Below are 17,157 nucleotides of genomic sequence, written 5' to 3'. Positions count from 1 at the left end.
AACAGGTTTACGTCAAAAGCAGCATGGTGTAAACATAAAACCCTTAACAGATGTACCTGCTATGACTATAATTTTGCGGATTTTTGGTACCAAAGCTGTAGCTCTGGATTATTTTTGCCAGACTGCGGTTTGGTGGACCACCTCCACCGCAAACCGATTATTGGAGCGAACCATTCTGTTGTAAATACGGTTGTGCACCTGTCACATGAGTGAGCGCTTTGAGGAAATACTCAAATAGACGGAAATGCAGCGATGTTTTAGCATGAGAGTGCATTTACAATTTTTGTTCTGAACACAACAAACGCTGTGCTGTTTGATGGAACGATAACAAAACACCTCTTTTATTTTTCGCCCCCCATAGTGAGCGAGAATGGCTGGAGCGATCGGTAGTCTGCAATGGCGTTACCTAGCGGTGTGTAGGAGCCCGGCTCGGGTGTCACATCGTTTAACGGCATGCAGAAGGACTCGTTGTCGGTAACGGAATTCAGGGATCTGAACAGAATTCATATTTTGATCCGAGTCAGCTCTATTCATCAAAAAACTCGATAAAGAAATATTTCTTTATGCGCGATCACCGATGATGCATCAGTGTTGAAACGAGACGAGAGATGGAGAGGATGTAAGTCGCCCTTTTGTTTTGATCATGGCAGCAACGGTAGTGAGTTTGGTAATAGTTACTTCTGCTTTTGGAATGGCTGTCCTGCTGGTTCAGTATGTCTGAGTTTTATTTATTTATTTTTTTGAGGCTTGTTCATGCTTATGCCACCGATCCCTGTGTTTGTTAAAGGGAGTGGGGGTTGTTGTGGATAAGGGTATAGGCAGATGCCAGCCTGGACTGAGCATCGCTGTATTAAATGTGATCAGTTTAGTCCTTGCACTTTTGTCTAACCTTTTTAGTTTCTTTGTTTGTTTTCTTTTGGGAGAGAATAGACAAGGTAATTACTAAAGGTATGTGTTTTGTAAAGTGTCAGTGTTTTGCAGTATAAATAATAGATTATATTTTAAAATAGAAATAGTAAAAACTGTGGGTTTGTTTAATCTAAAAATGTAAAACAAATGTAAAAGTTCACCAAGACTAAGTCTGTTATTTGTCTGTGAACACATGTGTATGAATTGTTAATGCTTATGGCTTTGAACCCATTATTATGAAGCATCTTGAAGCCTGGTAACCATATAACTGTACTTAATCCACATGCCGGTTATAGTTAGTTTATCATTTACAGAGCTCTACATCAAAAATATTCCCAGTGCGCATCTAGCTGGCCATGTTGGCACAGTGATGGATGGTCTGGGGCGGTGGACAATCAAATTAAGGAAACCCTCCTTGGACATTTGGTGAAACATGTCTTTACATGTCAAGTTCATTACTGGACTTGGCCATTATTTTGAATAATGTGTGATCACAGTGTATACACTTTAAAGTAATAGCAAAGGCCATTTTGTTGTGCTCTGTAGGGATAGCAAGCTATTATATTAGTGTGCACTCAGACTGGCTGCAGCAAGTGCTTCCGCAAAAGCAAATAGCCCTACCCATACAGAAGTGATACAGCACTGCTAGTTGCAAAGAAGCATCACATGTAAACAAATTTCATGTCTAATAATCATTTCTTCATATTTCAGGGTACTGTGATGCCACTCGACAGAATGTGATATTAAATCACTGACAAGACCTTTAGGGATGCTACTTCACATTTAAAAGCAAATATCTCCTCCGTCGTTGAGGCTAAGATGCTGAAGACGGAGGCTTCCTCTGAGAGGACTAACCTAAGGAGTGCCTCGCCACACAGAAATGCTTACAGGGCAGAGTTCCAGGCTTTGAAAAAGGCTTTTGATCAGCCCAGACAGGATGGTGAGTCCAAGCTCAAAGATCCAGAACGAATCCGGCAGCCTCGTGGTCGCCAGTATGGTGCACATGTCAGCCGTATCAAGGACATGTTCATGCAGATGGGAACAGATAAGACATGTTCCAGCAAGTCCAGAGCAAGAGAAGAGGCATCTCCACAGAAACTTACCAAACCAACAAACTTCATAAACAAGGCAGATGGCTCAGTAATAAAACTTCAGCATGGTGACAAATCGGGTAACTCAAAGTTCTCAGAAACGAGGAAGCTCTTTGAGCAAAGCTCCAGAGATACGTCCCAGTCTCCTGTCTACTCATACGGCAGAGATAAACGAGGTTCTCATGAGCATTTGGATGACTGGAGGGGGGCCCGTTCCAACAGGGGAAGCACAGACTCATTGGATAGTCTGTGCTCAAGAACAGAAGCCTCCTCGCCAACGGTCAGCCAGCTCAGTGCTGTGTTTGAAAATTTAGACCAGCAGGGCCCAGGCGGCACGTTTCGGAAAGTCCACAGAGATGGTCGCGCTCTTTACTCCCCAGATGGCTCACACAGACAAGGCGATGCCAGTGAAGATGACACCAGTGCTCATCAGTCACCATCAACAGGGGTGAGTAGGACACGTGTTGGGAGCAAGCACACTATGCCAGTTTCATCCTCCTCAGAAGACCTTCTCAGTCCAAGCCCTTTGTCTGAGGGACCAGAATATGCAAAAGCAGTTGATGAGAAGAAGCACCAGGAGAGAAACGGGGTGGAACATTTGGATGTAGCAACATCAGATGTTATATATGGATCAAATGAGCAAAAAGAAGATCCTACACCAATTAGTGACACCACAGTTTGTAACACACCACAGGAAAATGCATCTGACTCCTTAGCCATCACGGTTCAAAAGGATACGCAGGAACCCGTCAATGATGACTCAAGCGTAACAGTGAATAAAACAGAAAAGTTCAACGAGGAATACTGTTGCAGTGAGAGGGTTATATTTAATGCAGATGGGGACGCCTGCTACCAGGGCTGGGGCGAGAGCTGCACTGATGTAGAGGATGATTTGTATGGGGACGATGAGAACTTTGATCCTGGATCAGAGATAACTGAGGTTCCTGGCCTTCCAGAGGAGAAGAAGGAGGATATCCCCACAAAGAGGAAAATACGATTTAGCACTGCCCCTATAACAGTAAGTACATGTTATTTACTATATTTGCTTGACATCTTTCTGTCTGTCTGTCTGTCTGTCTGTCTGTCTGTCTGTCTGTCTGTCTGTCTGTCTGTCTGTCTGTCTGTCTGTCTGTCAGTCAGTCTGTCTGTCTTGCATGATGATGGTATACAGTGCAGACTCACAGATCACTTTACAGAGAGAACATCAACATATGCTTATTCAGATATATATCCAATTAGCCAGTTATGTGGATACTACTGATTTCCTAGGACTTACATTTACACTGACTGGTGCAGTTCTGCAAGCCGAAATGGCAATGGTCAGAGGAGAATGGCCAGACAGTAGGCACATGCCCACCAAACACTGGCTAGCCTGATAAGTCTTTTTCTCCGTGACACAATGATGGAAGGGTCAGAATTTGGCGTGAACAGCATGAATCCATTAACTCAACCTGGTAGTGTAATGTGTGGGAAAAGCTTTCTTAACACAAATGGGCCAGTAATACAGTAATACCAGTTAAGTATGGTTTGAATGTCACATGTAATCCCAGAATTGTTGCTGACCATGTGTATTTCTTTATGACCACAATTTACCTATCTCACCATGGCCACTTCCAGCATGATAAAGCTGTCCCAAACACATCATCCTAAAAGTTCAATTCACTTCAATGACCTCAATGACCAGTCACCAAGTCCAACTGTGTGCACCTAACAAAAATGCAATATTTAAGAGGGTTTTATTGGCTTATTCTAAGCTCTGATTCATCACTGTGCTTAATCAATGCAGTGTAATTCGGTTAATGAGTATGTGTTGTCCTACACTGGCATTTAGAGTCCTAGACTTGGCCTATTTATGTTTGTTGTGGGATGTACAAACAAACAGCTGCTGTCATCACACCATATTGTGTTTTTTTGCTGTCTCTTGTGGTCATTTAACTGTTATTCCAATGATTCAAGCCTGATCTTGCAGGAACGTGTTCAAATTGAACATGATTCAGTGCCAAGCTGGTATTTACAGTCTGCTTGCCCCAGTTTGCTAACATACAAGGTTGCAATGTTCTAGTAACTCCAATAAATTTCACTGAAATTTCAGTAAAAATAGTTTCTAGAAATCATTTGTATACAATTCAGCTTCAATCAACCTCCTTTATCAGATAGATGAAATTTGATTTATTCATTCAGCACCCACATATTTGCAGTTTAAATGTGTTTTGTTTAGGATGATTGATGTATTTGCATCTAAAGCCTCTTGAAATGTTTAGCTTTAGGGTGCCATGGTGATGGGGCCCCTTTTATTGCTATTTATGCAAATCTACTGTAAACCCATGGCTCAAGAGTAGCTGAGCAGCATGCTTTACCACAGTTTATCAAGCTTTAAAAACATCCCCAATGTCCATGTTAGTAAAGAACATTGTCATTTTGAAATCGGTTTTTGTGCAAGGTACAGATTAACATAACTAATTTGAAGATTTTGTAAGAGGAGAATGGTTATAGGGCTTGTGGGCTACAATAATACTGCCTTCCTGAAACACCCCACTGTACTGATTTAGACAAGCTTAAAACCCAGAGAGATTTACCATCTCATGTTATAACACTATTATTACTCATAAATCATCCAATGTCATTGTGTTTTGGGGCAGTGTCTGGCAGTGATTTATTAATATAGCAGTAGAAAAGCTACAGTCCCCATGGCTGACAGTCCTGAGTCAGTGTTATTCATTTAAGTTATTGTGCTCAAGTCTGAATGGCTTTCTCTTTTTGGCTCTGATTTTTGTAACGATGACAACCTGGCCAAGATCTAGAATATTCCACATCTTTTCTAAAATCATGACTGCTTGAACAGTTTTGATATTTGATTTATTTTATATTTGCATGTTCAAAATGTGATAATAGTTTAAATTTTTAAATATATATATATATATATATATATATATATATATATATATATATATATATATATATATATATATACTGTATATACATATATATATATATATATATATATACTGTATATATATATACAGTATATACTGTATATATATATATATATAGAGAGAGAGAGAGAGAGAGAGAGGCATTGGTTGATTATTAAGATTTTCAGTGTAAATATGCAACAGCGAAATAGGTTTGCTGTTAACCTAATTAACAGGGTTTATATGGTCATATGTTCATTAACATTCTGCAAGTCATGAGATGTAGAAATGTGTTTTAAAGGCTTTTTAAAAAGTCAAGGAAAACAATTGAATGCAGAAGGTTTTAAAAGAGCAATGCTGTTTTTTTTATTTATTTAATCCTGTCTTTGTTTAACAAGGTTGGCTGAACTGACATGGGGTAAAATCTATCCTGTTAAATAGCTCACTAGCTAGTTGGCTAATGTTGATTGTAAGCTAGACGTATATATGCTAGTGAGATATAAGCTAGCCAGTTATGATGAAGTAAAACCTGCCAGTAACTTTTATCAATTCACAAGGCATAAAAAGTAAACTAGAAAGTAGGGCTGGCACCGATCCGATACTTAGTATCGGTCCGATATTGGCCCAAATCGAAAACACACTAATCTACTTAAACTTTTAGCATTTAAAAAAATCATATCTTACTGCCACATCTAAAAACACTGTTTAAACACAATAAAAAAACGCTTTATAAATGATAAATCACTCACCTGAGATAAAGAACCTATCTTGTCCCGGCTTGGAGACAACGATCAATCCATCAGTGTTATGAAATAAAACAAACTACACCGCTTTCCTCTTCAAAATCCAGCAGGGTTTTGTAATAAACACGCTTTGGTTTTTAATAATCTAAAAACATGACAGAACTTTAACAGAAAATCTCAACTCTGCATCAATTCTAATTGGTCCATCGCGTTTGATTGACATCCACATCTTCCAATTGTAGACACTTTTGTTAAACAAGCCAAAAATGCTGCTAAATGTTCTGTGTTCTAAAATAAAAACAGCAGTGTTGCATAAGTGTGATGTTGTAGCTTCTGTATTTATTCTTTTAGAAGATTTGTTTCACAGTCTGAGCATTGTTATTTAGATAGCTAGTTTAACCATGGTGCATTGAGACATGTATTATTACTGCTTAGTTGTTTGAGAGGAGAAATGACGGTATCGGATTAGTATCGGTATCAGCAGATACTCAATTTGCAGTATTGGTATTGGTATCGGACATAAAAAAGTGGTATCAAGGCAGCCCTACTAGAAAGCTAAATTGAAAAATATTTTGTAGATAAACAGAGTAAGACTCAATATATATGAGAGTTGGAATCACATTTTAGTAAGGTTTTGTAAACTTAAAATTAAAAAGACAATATAGCTAGTAAACATGTTTCAATGAAGCTAACACATGAGTTCAAAACACAGCCTAGTGTTAATTCAGCACGGTTGGAGTTAATGTACACTCCTAATTTGTATGCCAACCTGCATACCAACCTGTTATTACTGTTTAAACTTTAAGTGTGTAGTATGTGATTAGATTGCTTGGTAGTGTCAGTAAAAAACAACACAGTTGTGTGCAAGGAAAGGCATGGCAATTCAGATATGGGCCATGAATGTTGTATGTTTACATCTTTCAATTCAATTCTGTACAATCTGTGCAGCATTGCTTCCAGATCTCTGGAGTTTTTTGTGGTTTATCTCCGTGATAGCAAATTACTGATTTCTTAGATAAACTAAAAATAACACACAGTGTCAAGGGCAAGGGTAGCTTAGCGATTAAGTTACTGGACTAGTAATCAGAAGGTTGCCGGTTTAAGCCCCACTACAGAGCAGGTATTATTTAGGTGGTGGATCATTCTCAGCACTGCAGTGACAATGACATGGTGGTGGTGTGTTAGTGTGTGTTGTGCTAGGAGAAGTGGATCAGACACAGCAGCGCTGCTGGAGTTTTAAAATGTCGTGTCCATTCACTGTCCACTCTATTAGACACTCCTACCTAGTTGGTCCACCTTGTAGATGTAAAGTCAGAGATGATCGCTCATCTATTGCTGCTGTTTGAGTTGGTCATCTTTAAGATCTTCATCAGAGGTCACAGGACACTGCCTATGGGGCGCTGTTGGCTGCTTATATTTTTGGTTGGTGGACTATTCTCAGTCCAGCAGTGACAGTGAGGTGTTTAAAAACTCCATCAGCATTACTGTGTCTTATCCACTCATACCAGCACAACACACACTAACACACCACCCAATGATCCACCACCCAAATAATACCTACTCTGTAGTAGTCCTGGGAGAGTCCTGACCATTGAAGAACAGCATGAAAGGGGGCTAACAAAGCATACAGAGAAACAGATGGACTACAGTCAATAATTGTACTGTAGAACAACAAAGTGCTTCTATATGGTAAGTGGAGCTGATAAAATGGACAGTAAGTGTAGAAACAAGGAGGTGGTTTTAATGTTATGGCTGATTGGTGTATGTTGACACCTGCACCAAGAGTACATCTTGTACATCTGATACTTGGCGAAAATAAAGATTCTGATTCTGTACAGACTTGGAGCTAAAAAATTGGTCTCTGCTATCTGAGTCATGACTGCAAATGTCCTATATTCACAAAAGTGACATCTAAAATGATAGCATATTTATATACCAAACCAATTGTGTACTACCAATACAAATCATTTAGTCTGTGTCAAAATGCTTTGTTCTCCTTATTCAGTGCTGTAAAAAAGTAATCGATCCCTTATTGATTGCCTCTTTTATTTCATATTTTTCAGACAGAATTATTTTAGACCATTAAACAACGCAGTACAATTAAAACTTCATATTACCTAAAGGGAACATAAGTAAAAACGCAAGGTTATCCAACACTCATTTTGTTTCTGTGAAAAAGTTATTACTTTCTTGACTTTACAACTCATTGCACCATCTTTAACAATGATGCAATTGATGCAACTCCACACTTTCTACATTTTAATATCAGTCTTTGACATCAGGAAATTTTAGCCCACCTTTTTAATCTAAAAAAGTCAAAAAAGAACATAAACTGTTTAGTGTCAGTCAGAGCTTTGACTACAGCAAAACTTATTATTTGTTTCTCTATTTTTTATCCAAAAGTTAAATGAGCACTGATGCTAAGTTTTTTTATTTTATTTAAATAACGTTATTCCAGCTGACGGCAGCGTAATGGCTAAATTCTGCCTCTTCATGTTTAGTTTTAGTTCCAGGCACTGTCAACTGTAAATCTTTTCTAAAACTGACCGGAAGCCAGTGTAACGATCTGAGTACTGGAATGATGTGTTCATATCTCTTTGTCTTTGTAAGTGCTCTGACAGCAGCATTCTGAATGAGCTGTAGCTGTCTCATTGATTTTTGGGAAGGCCAGTAAGGAGGCCATTACAATAATCTAGCCTTGCTGGAGATAATAAATGTATGGATTTTCTAGATCTTCTGCATTCAAAAATTGCATTCTGCATTCTGCTTTTTCTTAGATGATAGAAAAGTTTGTGATGGATTTGATATGGCTGTTGTGTTCTGAGTCAATTTAGACTTAGACGTTTTTCACTTGTGTTTCGCATTTAAAGCCTTAAAACTGATGTAACCTTCCTGTAACTGTGATCACCTTCCTTTTTCTTAGTTTGGGCCAAATATTATTACCTCTGTTTTGTCTTAAGACAAAACCAGCTTTCAGTTAGCTCATTATGAGACTGTAGACATCAGGGTAACAGGTGATGTAAATCTGGGTGTGATCTGCATAGCTATGGTAAGCAATTTAGTTGTCCTGCAGAATTTGGCCAAGTGGTAGCATGTAAAGGTTAAAAAGTAGCAGTGCAAAAATTGATTCATGTGAGACTCCACAAGGAATGCTGAGTGTGACAAGGTATTTTCTGCTATTTACATATATGAGGAATCTTCAAAAAGTTAACACACTTTTATATTGTCGTTGGAAACGCTGAGGGTGGTAGGAGTAGTAATTGGTAGTGTCTGAGAGACTGAGAGAGATGCTTATAGTCCAGATTTAGTGCCATCTGATTTCCACCTTTTTGGACTGCTCAAAGAAGCTTTAAGGGGAAGAAGATTTTCATGTGATGATGATGTGAAAGCAGCGGTGCATCAGTGGCTACACACTCAACCAAAAACATGCTGGGAAAAATGGACTGTGTAATTTATTTAAATGTAATTTAAATGTAATTTGTTTTTGAAATTTTAAATAAACAGAGTTTAAAAAACTGTGGAAACTTTTTGAAGAACCCTCGTAATTTGAACCAATTTAGGACTGTTCTGGAGAGCCCTAGCCAGTTTTCCAATCTATCTACAATAATACTATGGTCAACCATGTCAGAGTCAGCACTAAGATCCAAAAGCACCAGAACTGAAATTTTACCTGAGTTGAAGACCCAACTGTGATATGTACGAAAATCAGACTGGAATTTATCAAGGCAGCTATTTAAGTTGACATACTTTATCAGCTATTTATCAAGGCATATTTAAGTTAAGTATGGTTAAGCTGTGTGAGTACAACTTTTTGTGATTTTGCCCTAGAATGGGAGATTGAAAATGGGTCTGTTGTTGCCCATGTATTTGGGTGAGATTGTTACCTTGGCATCTCAATCCTACCATAACACAACACTGATATGCAAAACTAATGTAATTTGCTGTTGACAGGTGCTGAGCATTAATGAGAATGCATGTGTGTGTCTGTATGAGGCACCAGGTCACATCTCCCCATGTTTTGTCTCCTGAACGCCACTTTTTGCATCATAGAAAATTCAGGTTCTTGTTGTGGCATATTGATTCCTTAATTGAATTAAGTGGATCTGAAAGACTGGAGAGCAATCAAATAAGTGCCGAAATGGCCCAGTAATTGCACACTCTGATTTCTCCACTTCATTATTATATTGCAGACCTCTACTCTCTGTATATTATTGTGCCTCCTGAATAGAAATATGGTTAATGTCAAATGTTTACAAACACTTGTAAGGGTCATGAATGTCATAGCAGTATTGAAATGTCTTTCACCAAAGAACCACCAAAAATTGGTCTGCCTTGAAACGTGACACTATAGTCAGTTGCCTTACAGCGTCATGGATGCCCTTGTTTTTTCTTTGTCCTTGTCAGCAATGATCTTTGCTCCAGTGTAGGGTGGTCACATTGGAGCAGAGCCTTCCTTCATGTGCAGAAATTGAACAACTTTTGTCTCGTTCTGACCTTGACAGGAGACCACTTTTAAAAGATTCAATCAAACTAGCCCTATTTATATGGGCACAGAAGTGACACCAGGTGTAGCCAATTAACTAACAAGATATTATCACTAACAATATATTTGGAGGTCATGCTACATCAAATAACACTATGTTTTAAATGTGATGTCTAATTATAAGTTCTTGTTAATTATATGCACTGAAATTGGAAAGTTTAAACGGTTTGTGTACACACATTTCAAAAATGACTACACCAATTGCCAAAGGCTCTGCAACATATGACTGGGAAAACATAACCCACAAATCATGATGCAGTTAACACCATATCATGCTTTGTGGCCTTGATTTTAGATCAACTTAGTGAAAGATTAAAAAGAAAATAATTAAGATTATATAGGTTTTTTGCAGTGCATCAATACCTTATTACAAAGATCTGTAGAAACTAAACAAGAATAGTCTAGAAAAGGGAATCTGATGATTCTGTTATGCTGTGGGGGGCATTTTGCTGGCATGGTTTATGTCTATCTGTTTTTTTAAAGGAACCAGTCTCTGTAATCAATATAGAATTACAGTGTATCACAAAAGTGAGTACACCCCTCACATTTCTGCAAATATTTAAGTATATCTTTTCATGGGACAACACTGACAAAATGACACTTTGACACAATGAAAAGTAGTCTGTGTGCAGCTTATATAACAGTGTAAATTTATTCTTCCCTCAAAATAACTCAATATACAGCCATTAATGTCTAAACCACCGGCAACAAAAGTGAGTACACCCCTAAGAGACTACACCCCTAAATGTCCAAATTGAGCACTGCTTGTCATTTTCCCTCCAAAATGTCATGTGATTTGTTAGTGTTACTAGGTCTCAGGTGTGCATAGGGAGCAGGTGTGTTCAATTTAGTAGTACAGCTCTCACACTCTCTCATACTGGTCACTGAAAGTTCCAACATGGCACCTCATGGCAAAGAACTCTCTGAGGATCTTAAAAGACGAATTGTTGCGCTACATGAAGATGGCCAAGGCTACAAGAAGATTGCCAACACCCTGAAACTGGGCTGCAGCACAGTGGCCAAGATCATCCAGCGTTTTAAAAGAGCAGGGTCCACTCAGAACAGACCTCGCGTTGGTCGTCCAAAGAAGCTGAGTGCACGTGCTCAGCGTCACATCCAACTGCTGTCTTTGAAAGATAGGCGCAGGAGTGCTGTCAGCATTGCTGCAGAGATTGAAAAGGTGGGGGGTCAGCCTGTCAGTGCTCAGACCATACGCCGCACACTACATCAAATTGGTCTGCATGGCTGTCACCCCAGAAGGAAGCCTCTTCTGAAGTCTCTACACAAGAAAGCCCGCAAACAGTTTGCTGAAGACATGTCAACAAAGGACATGGATTACTGGAACCATGTCCTATGGTCTGATGAGACCAAGATTAATTTGTTTGGTTCAGATGGTCTCAAGCATGTGTGGCGGCAATCAGGTGAGGAGTACAAAGATAAGTGTGTCATGCCTACAGTCAAGCATGGTGGTGGGAATGCCATGGTCTGGGGCTGCATGAGTGCAGCAGGTGTTGGGGAGTTACATTTCATTGAGGGACACATGAACTCCAATATGTACTGTGAAATACTGAAGCAGAGCATGATCCCCTCCCTCCGGAAACTGGGTCGCAGGGCAGTGTTCCAGCATGATAATGACCCCAAACACACCTCTAAGACGACCACTGCTTTATTGAAGAGGCTGAGGGTACAGGTGATGGACTGGCCAAGCATGTCTCCAGACCTAAACCCAATAGAACATCTTTGGGGCATCCTCAAGCGGAAGGTGGAGGAGCGCAAAGTCTCGAATATCCGCCAGCTCCGTGACGTCGTCATGGAGGAGTGGAAAAGCATTCCAGTGGCAACCTGTGAAGCTCTGGTAAACTCCATGCCCATGAGAGTTAAGGCAGTTCTGGGAAATAATGGTGGCCACACAAAATATTGACACTTCAGGAACTTTCACTAAGGGGTGTACTCACTTTTGTTGCCGGTGGTTTAGACATTAATGGCTGTATATTGAGTTATTTTGAGGGAAGAATAAATTTACACTGTTACATAAGCTGCACACAGACTACTTTTCATTGTGTCAAAGTGTCATTTTGTCAGTGTTGTCCCATGAAAAGATATACTTAAATATCTGCAGAAATGTGAGGGGTGTACTCACTTTTGTGATACACTGTATCTTCACTGATCACCTGACCAATATGACATGACGTTAGTATTGTAATGGCTGTGGTCTCCATGCATAGGGATCTCTGAATGGTTTGATAAATATTAAAACGTAATCATATATGCTACCGCTTTCACAGTTACCAAATCCCAACCTCGTAAAATACATGTGGGAGAACTAATTTGTCCAATTAAAAAAAATCACCATTTTAATTGGGGCAGCATGGTGGCAAAGTCGGCATCATTGTCACCTTACAGCAAGAAGGGTCTGTGTTTGATTTTCACTGTGTCTGTGTCCACATGGGTTTTCTCAAGGTGCATTGCTTTCCTCACACAAGTCCAAAGACATACAGTCAGGATAAGTGGAGCTACAAAAGATTGCTTTAGGTGTGTGTGTGTGTGTGTGTGTGTGTGTGTGTGTGTGTGTGTGTGTGTGTGTGAAAGGACTGACAACCTGTCCACGGTTTTTCCTGCCCAATGAATCAGACCCACTGCAACCCTTAACATGATGAAATAGTGGTAAAACAGACAATGAATGAATGAATGAATAACCTAGTGTGGCTGCCTTACTGATTATCTCCATTTTTGTTCTTGCTTTATCAGTACAGATGAAGCATGTGACGCTGGATCTTACGTATTTTTTAGGTGTGTTGTTCTCATGTAAATTATTATGAGTTACACTTAACAGTTTGTCCAAGTCACTTAAAAGAAGGGAACATAATTAAGGTAAGAATACACTGCTCTCAGATTCACGATGAGATTACCTACTCTGTATTAGGAACTGCTCGGGTATTCTTACACCCTCCTCCAGGTGCATTTTTAATGAACTTGATTTTGAGTGTGTCCTTGTAACAGATTTCATAGCCCATAAGGAGAGGTATTTTTTCTGAATGTGAAAGATTTTCCATTTATGGTAAAGGGTTTTAACAGCAGGGTTATATAGGAATAAACCTAGTATGTTTTGCTAAGCAGCTATGCAGTTTTTTCTGTTTTATTGCAATACTATTTAAATACAGTACTATTTTCAGTGGAACCCAAAGCATTTAAAGGGCCATTTACTTTTTACTATCATATGAGCCTTTTAGCCATCCAGCTAAACAACATTTCATTTGCGGGTAATGCAAGTACTCAGGGTACTGGCTAAAAGTATGTTTCTGATATTAAAAGCTACATTTCACTGTACTGGAAATTTGATATTCCTGACTTCTACTCTAAATGTCAGAATTCAATTTAAGCCCCCAACCAGTAACCTTTGAGCTCCCAAACAGGACACTCAACCTAATGTCTTCGAGGGGTTCTCTAAAGAACAAGTATGTAAACACCCCTTTTGAAATAACAATAACAGTTATTATTGACCACAAATATTGCCTCATAATCGCCAGGTTGTAATACCAAACCTGTAATTTCTGGACATGTAAACCCTATCACAGGAGGCTTTACCAAGTCAGAATAATACTGAATTAATACAGTACCCTCAAGCATTCACCACAGGTGCCACAGAGTAGGTGCACTTCATTCTGTTAACTTGCGACAGGAGAGTTTGTGAAATGACCAAGAATCCCCTATTTTGGAACTTTCTACAATTAAACAGGTGAATTGATAACAGATACTATAATTGGCAAAATCGAAAGCTGTGTTGTGATCTGATGAGTACTTTTTTCATATTGTTTTTAAATGTCATGTTCTCTGGGCCAAAGAGAAAAGAACCATCCTGATCACTGAAAATGCAGAGTTTTAAAGCCAGCACCTGTCATAATATCATGGTATGGGGTTGTGTTTTGGAAATGGATTGGGTTACTTGCTTACCTGTGAAGGCACTATTAATGCATTTTGGAGCAACATTATGTCCTGACTTCTAGATGACGTCTTTTTTTCTAGCCCTGCTTGTTTCAGTAAGACGATGCAAAGCAACATTCAGCTCGTTATAACTAAGGTTTTATTTAAGGTTTGTGTTTATCGATATTAACATTTTTCATTCAAGTAGCAAAATGAGGCACAATATGCAATACAAGTAGGTCCTAGGATATGGCGATTAAGTTAGTGTAACAGACTTATGTGTGGTGTAGTGTGCTGACAATGTTTGATGTATGTGTTTACGTATTGATTGCATTGTACCACCTTGGGGATTCCATAATCAATGGAAATGTGTGCCTCTCTACACATGTGATCATTTTCTGTAGTCTGTGCTCAAAAGAACAAGTCCTTAAAGTATTATGCTCCCGATAGTTTGTCTATGTACTGTGATTTTTGAAAAACAAGGTCAGTGAAATGAAGCACATTTTCCTGTGAATTTTGTAGGGCCCTAATTATAACAATATATCTTCATAGAATCAGTGTGCAGGTACTTGACTGGTGTTCAAATTAAAATTCCACTTTCACAGCTCTAACAACTGGTTCCCTTAGTTCCCAAATTGATTATAGAACATTGTAGAATATAGAAACTATATACAACCTTATACATGGATTAGTTGTGGTTGCTGTTGTGATGTTAATGCTGTTTGATAAAACTACACTTACCTAATCTTGTTTCCATTTAGTCATTCATATTTCTCTTTAATATTCACGTTATACTGATCAGTGTGTCACTCTGAAACAATGGGTACATGCCAAAATACACCCTCCCAACTAGGGACAATTTAGAGTGGTTAATCTATCTTCTGCATGTTTTTTGACTGGAGGGACACTCCACGGTGCAACATCCTCACTGGTCTGGGTTCCCTTATGGGTATGGGTTTTAACCTATTTGGTCCGGTGGCACCTGTGGCCCTAATAAAACTGAGCTTATTACAAACAAAGAAATAGAAAACAACACTGAGTTCTGAAGTCAAGAAGGAAGGCTGTGCCAGGCGTGAGTGCTCCCACTCACACAACATTGTTCTCAGTGCAAGGAGCAGAAAACAACTTACTGTGTAGTACTGGCAGATTGTCCAGCATTCTTGTTTGACCCTACATCTAAATGAGCTGGCTCTATCCTTAGTCTTTTGCGCTAAGTTCAGTTGAACATTTAATATGTACCTCTATGTTTTCCTAATTTGATAAATCAGGCTCCATTATGTTTGTGTTTATTTGAGAAATATTGCAGAACTGTTCTGAGAGAGATTTGTAAGCAGTGTCTGTATAGAGGAGATTGTTGCAATTAATCTTGAATAACGGAGGAATGCAGCAAAGAACCGTCTCCAATACACAAAGAAAACTAATATTTTCAGGGAGCTGAACCCATCTTTACAATGCCATTCAGTCAGTTTCAGACATTTATAAAACATTAGACTGCATCATTATCTATATGAGATGATTCTCTGGTTGTGTGACAAAAAAGAAGCTTTTATTCGTCCTGTCTAGAGTTTCTTGCTAAGGCCGCACCCTGTGAGTCCTTTTCACTGTGTTAGTGAGATGTTTACTGGCTGGAATTGAGGCACCCACTGGTAATGGCTCAAAGCCATGATGAAAGGCTGTCAGAAAGTATATTTCTGGGGAAATAAGATGCAGTTGGAGTTGGCAGATTGTTTTAGGGAAAATGAATATAGCTGGAATATCCACTTAACTATTTTTGTTTACTGTGCTAGCCTCATTTTCCCAAATTTTCCTTCGAATCTAGTCGTTTTCAATTACCTGATCACATTTCGCTACTTCTACTGCTGCTGACCTCCTCTCCTGCCTCAGGAGAGCCACACCCAGAAGCCCACTGCTTCTTTTTCACCTGCATGAGGCGAGCTCATATTGAGATCCGTATCGCGCACCGACAGTCACCGACAGTTATTTCCATTATTCCTTGTCCCTGTGCAGGTGCTATCAACCAGCCATCGACCAGCCAGCGGAGGTTGTAATTGCAGCAGTATGTATAGGTGTCCCGCCTGTTGGTAGCAGAGCTTAGATTTGTATTCACAAGTTTGGGATATCAGGTCTGGTGTGCTAACATCTTTTACCACTGCGCCACCCTAAAAATGGTTTAAATTTGCGGTAGTGGGACTGATCTGCTACTGGACTGCATGCAAACATTGCAGTAAATCATATTTACAGACCACTTAATTCTTGTGGCAAACTGAATAATCTTTATGCATGTTTTTGGGAAAAGTAGAGAAAACCCATACTAACATATGATGAAATAAAACAAGACAAAAACCGTGGCTTGGTGGGTAGCACTTTCGCCTCACAGCAAGAAGGTCCTGGCTTCGATTCCCAGGTGTAGCGGTCTGGGTCCTGTCTGTGTGGAGTTTGCATGTTCTCCCCTTGTCTGCTTGGGTTTCCTCCGTATTTTGTAATAAGCTTAAGTAATAGATTGTAATAAACTGGACCTTTTTTAACTGTATTAAATGAAACCTGCATTGTATAGCCAGTAAAAGGTGTATAAAACTTTTAATATTCTAAATCCTCTGTGCCAGAGGACACCGAAATGTCTGATCTTAAGTGATCAGTGGTGGATGGCCAAGCCAAGCCCACATGACCTTTAGTTCAATGGTGGGCATCAGTACAAATCCCTTCGCTGCCCTCTTGCCTTCACTTTTCTTTCCCTCATGTCCCTTTTTCCATCATTGCTTCTTTGCTCCTCCTCTTGACCTCCCCCTACCCACCCAGGTTAATCCTTGGACCGGGCCTTCGCAGAAATGCATTTATCCACAGAGGCGGCCTGGCTCATAGTGCTGCATTATGAATACTAATGGAGAAGTGCAGAACAGAGCTCAGTGCTGGGACAGAAAAGAGAATAAGTGAATGTAGGCAGGCATAATAAAGAGTGGGTGTGAGAAGATGGATGATTAGGTGTTTACAGTATGGCTTGCCTGTGTAGCTCAGCGACAGAGTTTATCAGGAAAGATACC

At 39.4% G+C, this 17,157-nt stretch overlaps 1 protein-coding gene across 1 annotated transcript in view; it reads left to right on the top strand.

Moving 5' to 3' along the window:
- The first annotated feature begins 1,676 nt into the window (after positions 1 to 1,676).
- ppp1r9a (protein phosphatase 1, regulatory subunit 9A) overlaps positions 1,677 to 17,157 on the top strand; it is a 61,775-nt gene continuing 46,294 nt past the window's right edge. Inside the window, exon 1 of the mRNA XM_063014000.1 lies at positions 1,677 to 3,018. Coding sequence (XP_062870070.1) covers positions 1,729 to 3,018 — 1,290 coding nt within the window. The 5' untranslated portion in view covers positions 1,677 to 1,728. The remainder of the gene's footprint in view (positions 3,019 to 17,157) is intronic.

This window comes from Trichomycterus rosablanca, chromosome 2 (assembly GCF_030014385.1).
Source record: "Trichomycterus rosablanca isolate fTriRos1 chromosome 2, fTriRos1.hap1, whole genome shotgun sequence".
In the NCBI taxonomy this organism is placed as follows: Eukaryota; Metazoa; Chordata; class Actinopteri; order Siluriformes; family Trichomycteridae; genus Trichomycterus; species Trichomycterus rosablanca.
The sequence above is the reverse complement of the archived record's forward strand: the minus strand, read 5'-3'. Positions and strand labels throughout refer to the sequence as shown.